At 39.2% G+C, this 9,748-nt stretch overlaps 1 protein-coding gene across 1 annotated transcript in view; it reads left to right on the top strand.

The window, feature by feature from the left end:
* Nucleotides 1–8,993, top strand: part of LOC123763263 (intraflagellar transport protein 25 homolog) — a 19,149-nt gene extending 10,156 nt beyond the window's left edge. Inside the window, exon 9 of the mRNA XM_045750374.2 lies at nt 8,298–8,993. Within this exon, the coding sequence (XP_045606330.1) occupies nt 8,298–8,414 (117 nt within the window). The 3' untranslated portion in view covers nt 8,415–8,993. The remainder of the gene's footprint in view (nt 1–8,297) is intronic.
* Nucleotides 8,994–9,748: the final 755 nt, after the last annotated feature.

Below are 9,748 nucleotides of genomic sequence, written 5' to 3'. Positions count from 1 at the left end.
TCAGGCTATGGTGCCAATGTCAGCATTGTCAAAATGATGTACCTTGCTTACATCAGATCTTTAGTGGATTATGCTGCATTTCTGCTTGCTTTGATGCCTGAAAGAAAGCTTAGTGGACTTGAAAAATTGCAGAACGAACCCTTGAGGATAATCCTTGGGTGACCTCGTACCACAAAGATACTTAACATAAGAAAGAAATTTAATATTCCGAGCGTCGTTGATCGTGTTACTGAAATTAACTGTCAAATTGGTATAAAAATGCTTAGGATAGCTCATCCTAACTCTTGCACATAAGCCCCCCAGAATTTCTTTATTGAAGGTCAACATTGTTCCAAATGGATAACTAAAACTAGAACTGAACTCAGAATGTATCAGGCTTATAATTTGTACCAAGAGAGACAACAACGGCACTTTCCTGCACCGTGGGAGATTACATTCTTTCCAAGTTTAATCCCTCCCTTTCCACCCAAGAAGCAAATTAGAGATCAGACCAAGCTTCGTCTTGAGGCAAAGCTCAAGCTATATTGCCATGCCTTCAAGCTATATTGATGTTCTGCCCACAGAGCATTCTCTCTCTCTCTCCAATCATATACACTGATGGTTCCCTTCACTGCCCCACGGGTGCAGATGGAAGTGCACCTATCCTGACAATGGGCGATGGCTTATATTTTGAGTGGGGAGTCCGTATAAACATTACGGGTTATTCATGCCCGTGCCACCTCTTGGGTGCACTCTCCTGGTCAAAAAAGGTGTCCAGCAGCTGGACACCCTCATAAAGACTGTCGAGCAGTATTCTCCCCCAGGCTATTTGCCCTGCTCCTGTGCCAGGTAAGTTACGGGCTCACCATAGCCCGTGCTACTTGGAACCTGTTCCGAGTAGCTGAATCTATAACAACATTCTCCCCCAGAGATAACAGCTTGACGATTAAATGCAACCTCAGAATACTGAAAAGAATTACTGAACAAAAAATTATACCACTTACGGGCTATTCATGCCCGTGCCACCTCTTGGGTGGCTTAATCTTTATCAATCAATCATCGTATAAACAACTGGGCCTCTACCCTTCAGACCGAACTATTTGCCTTGCTTCTTGAACTGAAACGTGTACAGGTCTCCAAACTTAATACATTGATTGTAAGTGACTCTTTGTCATCCTTAATTGCTCTCAACTCTTTAAGACATAACTGTAACATGCTCGTGTCTGAAGCTAGAAACAAATACAAAAAAATTATTAATGATGGTACCAGAGTCCATCATGTGGATTCACGTGGACTCCATCTCATGTAGGCCTCCGAATGCATGATAGAGCTAAATAGTCTCCGTGGTGTAGTGGTAAGACACTCGCCTGGCGTTCCGCGAGCGCTATGTCATGGGTTCATATCCTGGCCGGGGAGGATTTACTGGGCACAATTCCTTAACTGTAGCCTCTGTTTAACGCAACAGTAAAATGTGTACTTGGATGAAAAAACGATTCTTCGCGGCAGGGGATCGTATTCCAGGGACCATAGGATTAAGGACTTGCCCGAAACGCTACGCGTACTAGTGGCTGTACAAGAATGTAACAACTCTTGTATATATCTCAAAAAAAAAAAAATAATAATGAGTTAGCCAAAGAATCTGCCTTTAAAAGAGAAATTTAGTATAACCTTAGATTGTCAATAAGCACTCTGAGAGCAATAGAACACCAAGAGCTTCAACAAAATCGTGTAGATCTGAGGCAAAGTCAAATCGACTCAAGTAATTCCATGTATTATCATACTATCATGCAAGAGGAGCCTGTGGGAACCGACCTGTGAGATTTATATTTATTTAATTTATATGAATTTATATTTACGTTAATTTATATACTTCGATAGCAATTTGTATAATGATAAGTGGACTGTATTTCTGCAATAATCTCATAATCTCACAAATCGATCCTCTACACATTAGGGGGGGTTATTAAATTAATATATATGCAGCCAATCAAACTACAGTAATAGCTACATACATTGATGAGGTTCCTTATCTTATAGTACAGCAGGTTAGTCCACCAGGTATAACTAGGGTGTAGACACCAAATTATCCTCTTTGAGGTAGCTTCCATCACCCAGTAACTGGTGCACATAATCTTCCTCGTCTTGACCTGTCAAAAGTGCGCTAGCTGTGAAGCCAGAATCCTATATATGACAAGTATATCAGAGAAAACAGTACATGGAACATGAAGACCTGGCTTAATTACCTTTAGTTTGAGGCTTCCATGTGATCTAACCGGGTCACCCTATATAATGACATTAATGGCCACTAATGATAAATAATGGGTTTCGGATAGACACTTAACTTGTATTTGTAGACAGCGTGTTGACAATGGTACACCTTTGGGTTCCATAACACTACGTCCAAGTAAATTTAACAGGAGCCGAATTTGCTCCCGTGTGAGCCTCTGGTCTCATATAACAACAATGGCTGCCCTCCTTCCCCACTCTGACGCCTGGCCTACATTGTCCAGATTTCAGAACGTGATAGAAGGGTCACATTTACTTTACTTTAATATTGATAATTAAGTTAATTTATATAAGATGTTTTTATGATGGTAAAGTCCAACGACTAATGTATTTAAGAATAATTCCCAGCAGAATAGCTGGTGAATTTATAATGGTATGTGGTGATGATATCCCGTTTTCTTTAGATGGTAATTCCACTACAAGTTACGTTTTCTATGGGTAACTTGTTGGTAATACAGCTATTATCTGTATGATATTAAATGGTGTCGGATTTTCCGACATAATTCCCCAGGGGGCTGCTCACGGGTCGAAGTCCTGTTTAGAACAGACGAACACCGATACTCCTCCTTCGAATTATTAGATTAATTTGATGTTAGTAGTTAATAATCACACATTTGTGTGTCTGTTCGTACAGGACGGATGTCCCGTACTAGAGTTGCAGGGGTTAGAAGTCTAATGCGATTTCATTTCCCTGTCAACTCTTGAAAGGCTAATATTCAAGCCTTATTACATATTATTTAACCCAGAAGACTGGATGTGATCAAGTACTACAGTCAAGTATGATTCAGGGACTGCAGTGAGATCAGTGACATTAGATATAACTTGAAGTTTCTTCAGGTAACTGGTCACTGATATATAAACACTGAGGCCCATGGAATACATCTTGATTAAATAATAAATGTATCAAATCAGTCATCAGATTTATTGGGGTTTAATTTAGTTAATTGATTCAGAAGATTGAATAGCTCATCAATAAAGTAAAGTATGGTTCTGAGACTGCAGTGGGTTCAGTGACATTGGTCGCAGTGACTTGTAGCTGTTTTAGGCTACTGTTCACTGATTTGCCACTGAGGCCTCATGAACTCATCTCCAGCTTTAAATGATGATACTAACATCAACCTCTGTTACTATAGTCAGCTGTAATCTCCTTAGTATAATGCTACTGGAGAAATATAATCAGCTGACAAATTTAGATTTCTATTGGTATTGTTTATCTGCAGGCATAGGTCTCCTCAGGCTTGATACTGGGCCTGAGAGTAATTTACCTCCTGCAGAGTTTAACATGGTTATACCCTGATATTTAGTAGGGCTACCGATGAATCGATGACAATAGTCTGTCCCTACAAGGAGACCGAAGTCGGTGAGGTGATCAGACTTAATATTATCTGCCAATTTTATTCCTCTATTTCTCAGGAATTTGGCTGTTGCTCTCAGACCTTGAACTTGTAGGTCTACTGGTATTTTGTCCACCACAATGGCTTGTACTCGACAGACGTACCTGCCTAAGCGTACTGATGGTTGTACCACCTGGTAGACTTGAGGTCCTGCATCTGTTACAAACCCTGAGATGTTGAATGACATCTGGGCTACAGGCCTTAATTGTAATTCATCTGCCAACTTTTTAGTGATATATGTTCTCTGGGATCCTTGGTCAAACAACCCACGGGTATGGACCTTGGCCCTCTTATTCAGGATGGCAATTTGGGCAGTAGGCAAAGTCGTATTACCTTTAGACTTTGCCGTATGGACACTCTTTGTTTGTTGCACCTTGCAGTACTGTACTGTGGTGGGAATGCTATCTTCCACCTTGGGGTTTGGAGACGTTGTTTTGGTGTCTCTGCACAATGCTGCATGGTGTCGACCTTTGTTACACCTATTACAGGTGTGTAATTGGGTCTCACAGTCGTTGATGTTATGTTTCCTGAGGCACCTCGTGCAATGTTGCAAATCTTTGAGTCGCTCAACACGGGCGTCACTATCAGGAAAATTAGGGCAGTGGTACATTGAATGTTTCTCATTGCAGAACAAACATGTTCCATAGCTTCCAGTACCCTTTGGTGTCACGTTCTTGGGTGACACAGTAACTATAGGCTTGGAGGGTCCCACTGCATATACGCCCACACTGCTACTGTTCCACTTTGGTGTTGAATTATATTGTCTAGATTGATTTGGAGTACCTTTGGTACTCTGTGGTTTACTATTATTGGTTTCTGAGGGTTTACTTGGTGGTTTTAATTTGTCATGTGTTCGTAATTGATGAACTACTGACTTTAAACCTTCAGATATTTCATTCATGGATAAGATGCTTTTATTGTAATGAGCACTCATTTGTCTCAATATGTCCCTAGGTATTTTCTCCTGGACAATTATTTTCAAGACCCACTCAGCCCCGTTTGTATCTGCTGTCAGGCTGAGGGCATTGATCAATGATTCTACCTCCAGCTTGAAGACTTGGAGTGAATCAGCTGAAGCCTCCGGTGGGGGTAAATGCAACAGCTCATGAACTAAATGTGATGTTCTTACTTCTGGATCAGCATAATTATCCTTGAGGAGTTTTACTGCCAGATCATAGCCGTCATTAGTTAATCTCAGATGGGATACTACTGTTTTAGCCTCACCTGATAATTGGCCTTGCAAATAAGAGAATTTACTACTCTTTGGTAAAGATTGTTTTGAGTCTACAAGGTCAACGAATTTGTTCCAAAATTCGTCCCAATCTTCCTCATCTTTCCCTGAGAAAGTGGGTAAATTAATTGGAGGGAGTCGAGCTTCTGCTTGACTCGTATTAGATGCAACTGTTGTTGTTGTTGCTGTTGCCTTGTTCTGGGCAATTAATTTGACATAAGGCTGTAACGTGGCCTGAGTTTGATCTTCATAATTCGCAAGATCAACCATAATGTCGTCTATTTCTGTTTCTGATAAATTAGTGTTGGCAAGTTCAGCCACATATGTTGCTATTTGACATTTGATTTGCTCAAATTTACCTGCAGCTGCTTGATAATAGCTTTCCAGGTCAGCATAATCAACTGTTGATTGTTGTGACAAATCTTCACATTTCTTGATCTGTCTTGTTAAGTGGCCTTTAAGACCTGCAAGGGTTCTTTTCATTCTCCCTGCATTATCCATACTGGCTCGTTGGTGAAGCCTTGTGGGACTTGTACTTGGGCTGCTCATAATACTGAACAAGCTCTAATGGTAGCCTAGGGTAAATTCTGAACTCACTAGGCAATAATCCTACCTCTACTAGAGGTTAGCACTTAAAATTAATACACATTATATATATATACAATCATACACACTAATGATTTGAGTGATAAACCAGTGTCACTGGAAGTACCTTTAGGTTAGCTCTTCTATATCACCCTAGGATGGTAGAGACACTAATTAATCACTCAAAGGTGTAATGATCATAAGTAATTTATTATATATACAACTCAACTCGAGTTGTTAAAAATTACACCCAAAATAGGGTCTGGACCATTCATTAATGGTGTTAGGTTGTTCAATATAGTACAACTGACTATTGTAATAATGGGACTAGGATGAACGATAATAGTTCAACTAGTCAATGGTTAATATCCTACCCTGTTGTGGGTTGGCAATTAGTAAATATTATACTGTGATCACTAGTGCAATATATATTAAATAATTCTCTATCTTGGAGAAATAATATACACAATTATTGATAATAGCCTCTTAATTAGCCTCTATGAAACTTCTAATATTATCTAGAAGTATTAAATATTATTAGTGACCTCGCGAAATAAAGTCCACAAAATTCGTAGATAATCTCTCGCGAAATGTAACACCACGAAATCCGTGAACAATCTCGCGAAGACACAGTCACTAATTTGGCTGGATTCTATATTAGCGCTGTCATTTCACGAAATAACACGCCACCAAATTTCTGTGGGTGTGCATGAAACCGCTGACTAAGGCTGATCTGGGCTGAGGGAGGCTCCTGAGCTCCCACGAGGCAACGCCGCTGTCTTGACTGGCTTTGTTTAAATAACACTGCACTAGTATATTTAATGAATCCACTGGTTTGGTTAACTGGTTCATCCGGTACTAAGATGACCAAATGTGGGTTCAAAGGATCAAATAATCCGTCATCCGGTTCGAAGGACCAAATAATGTGGGAACCGACCTGTGAGATTTATATTTATTTAATTTATATGAATTTATATTTACGTTAATTTATATACTTCGATAGCAATTTGTATAATGATAAGTGGACTGTATTTCTGCAATAATCTCATAATCTCACAAATCGATCCTCTACACATTAGGGGGGGTTATTAAATTAATATATATGCAGCCAATCAAACTACAGTAATAGCTACATACATTGATGAGGTTCCTTATCTTATAGTACAGCAGGTTAGTCCACCAGGTATAACTAGGGTGTAGACACCAAATTATCCTCTTTGAGGTAGCTTCCATCACCCAGTAACTGGTGCACATAATCTTCCTCGTCTTGACCTGTCAAAAGTGCGCTAGCTGTGAAGCCAGAATCCTATATATGACAAGTATATCAGAGAAAACAGTACATGGAACATGAAGACCTGGCTTAATTACCTTTAGTTTGAGGCTTCCATGTGATCTAACCGGGTCACCCTATATAATGACATTAATGGCCACTAATGATAAATAATGGGTTTCGGATAGACACTTAACTTGTATTTGTAGACAGCGTGTTGACAATGGTACACCTTTGGGTTCCATAACACTACGTCCAAGTAAATTTAACAGGAGCCGAATTTGCTCCCGTGTGAGCCTCTGGTCTCATATAACAACAATGGCTGCCCTCCTTCCCCACTCTGACGCCTGGCCTACATTGTCCAGATTTCAGAACGTGATAGAAGGGTCACATTTACTTTACTTTAATATTGATAATTAAGTTAATTTATATAAGATGTTTTTATGATGGTAAAGTCCAACGACTAATGTATTTAAGAATAATTCCCAGCAGAATAGCTGGTGAATTTATAATGGTATGTGGTGATGATATCCCGTTTTCTTTAGATGGTAATTCCACTACAAGTTACGTTTTCTATGGGTAACTTGTTGGTAATACAGCTATTATCTGTATGATATTAAATGGTGTCGGATTTTCCGACAGAGCCACACATCAATGGATCATCCAATAAAATCAGCAGACTTCTAGATGTTACTACTGCTCGGCTTAGACTCGGTTACAAGTATCTCTGGGAATTCTCATTATCTGCTGATGTAGACCTGACCAAATGTAGACTGTATCAACAAAATTATTCGCACACCCTCCGTAACTATGTGATGGAGTGCGAACAGATACATGAATTCAGAGACAATTATATAACAAATGTTCCAGTGATGTGTAAATATTTAATTCAAAATGATCTGATACCAGAAATCTTAGCCAAATATCCCCAGTTTCCTAACTGTAGGTAGTAACTAAGTGATTGTAACCTATCCACCGCTGCCCACTGGATTGGAGGCGGTGTGCAGGACAAACATTTTCCTCAATTGTGACACTAGCTCTCCACATATGTCAGTTGCTTAATTTAGAAACTGTACTTGTGGTTGATCTCGAACCCATTGATGATATGACGACTTATATTGAATTTTGTAACTAGCTCATCAAGATTGTAACTTGCTTAGCTAAATGAATTGTGGGGTTCAGTCCCTGGGCCTGTTATGTGCCTCTGTAACCCTTTCCACTACCGCCCACAGGATGGGAATGGGGTGCATAATAAATGAACTAAACAAAACGTGCTACATGGACATTTCGTTCCGAGTAGCTGAATCTAACACAACTAACATCGTCATACTTTCACTTCGGCCTCACCTTTCTCGCTTGTTTATTTATAAAACACTGGCTCTGTGTATCTGTCAGATAAATAAAGACCTTAAAAAGGAAGCGTTATCTTCAAATAAAGTCTATCAATGTTTAATATTTATGAACAACGGTCATAAATATTAAAGGTCAACGCTTTCTGTTCTGTTCAATCCTGGAACAATGATTGCTAAAGGTGCGTCTGTTTTTTTTTCAGGTAACTTCCAAGCCAAGCCCACAGATTGAACAAGATGACGAGGAAAATGATCACCTGCCCCCCACAACTTACATTCAGGACATTGTGGAGGATATTCCCGACGATGAAGACTACTGAGAGTCAGGATCAGGATCCGTTTTGTTGTGAGTCTTCACGAAACATCTACATGAGGCTACGGCAGGGATGTATGATATGACTAAATGCGTTACTATGTGCTCCCGGAGGCTGCTGAAAACTTCAGTGACGCTATTTCACTCCACAAATAGATGAGGAAGCTTGACTAGCTACTGAACTTGGTCAACAACATATCATGTTAAGGAAAATATTGTAGAAGATCCTAGGCCTACAAAATGTTATGAGACTATTGAATGAATATATAATTGAGATGCAACATCTGCTCCCACTATATAATGTAACATAAAACTGATGCTTGTTATTCTGCCTCAGTAGGTAAAATAGATTTACCGGAAACTGTACAGTATATTCAGAAACATTCCTGCCCAGAAAACATTATATCAATGCTCTCAGCTGCACTATGAAACTCAGGAGCTAAAGTATCGTTTTCCATAAAGATAACAACAGAAGCATCTAATTCTAAGTAACTACAGAAGAACATTAAGCTTACACAAAACTAGAGCACGTGTGTAATGTTTCTCATGGCCTCAGATAAAGCAATACAAACCTAATTAGTGAATATCACTTGTCATTTATTAACTACTACTATTAAAATAAAGTCTTTGAATGAATTTATTGGCAAAAATTGCGTTATTTTAAATGAGTGGATCTCGGTTTGATGAGTGAATGGTACTAACAAATGCGGTTGTATGCCAGACAATGCGCCAACAAGCATTGTTGACGTAAGACGCTCACATAACATTGTGGCTAATGGCTGACAATCCCTGTCATATACATTCATGACATTGAAGATACCAGCACGTATCTCAGTGACTCGTGCCATGAGCCCCGAAATATATTCACAGCTAATGCAGGTACAATGACGAGCCGAGCAATTGATGACTGCACCGGCCCTTTCTGTGATATAGTTCCCTGAACTCATTTACAATATATATATATATATATATATATATATATATATATATGTCGTACCTAGTAGCCAGAACGCACTTCTCAGCCTACTATTCAAGGCCCGATTTGCCTAATAAGCCAAGTTTTCATGAATTAATTGTTTTTCGGCAACCTAACCTAACCTAACTTTTTCCGCTCCCTAACCTAACCTAACCTATAAAGATAGGTTAGGTTAGGTTAGGTAGGGTTGGTTAGGTTCGGTCATATATCTACGTTAATTTTAACTCTAATAAAAAAAAATTGACCTCATACATAATGAAATGGGTAGGTTTATCATTTCATAAGAAAAAAATTAGAGAAAATAAACTATTTCAGGAAAACTTGGCTTATTAGGCAAATCGGGCCTTGAATAGTAGGCCGAGAAG

The sequence above is a fragment of the Procambarus clarkii genome, chromosome 49 (genome assembly GCF_040958095.1).
Source record: "Procambarus clarkii isolate CNS0578487 chromosome 49, FALCON_Pclarkii_2.0, whole genome shotgun sequence".
NCBI lineage: Eukaryota > Metazoa > Arthropoda > Malacostraca > Decapoda > Cambaridae > Procambarus > Procambarus clarkii.
This window is presented reverse-complemented; position numbering and strand designations above follow the sequence as displayed.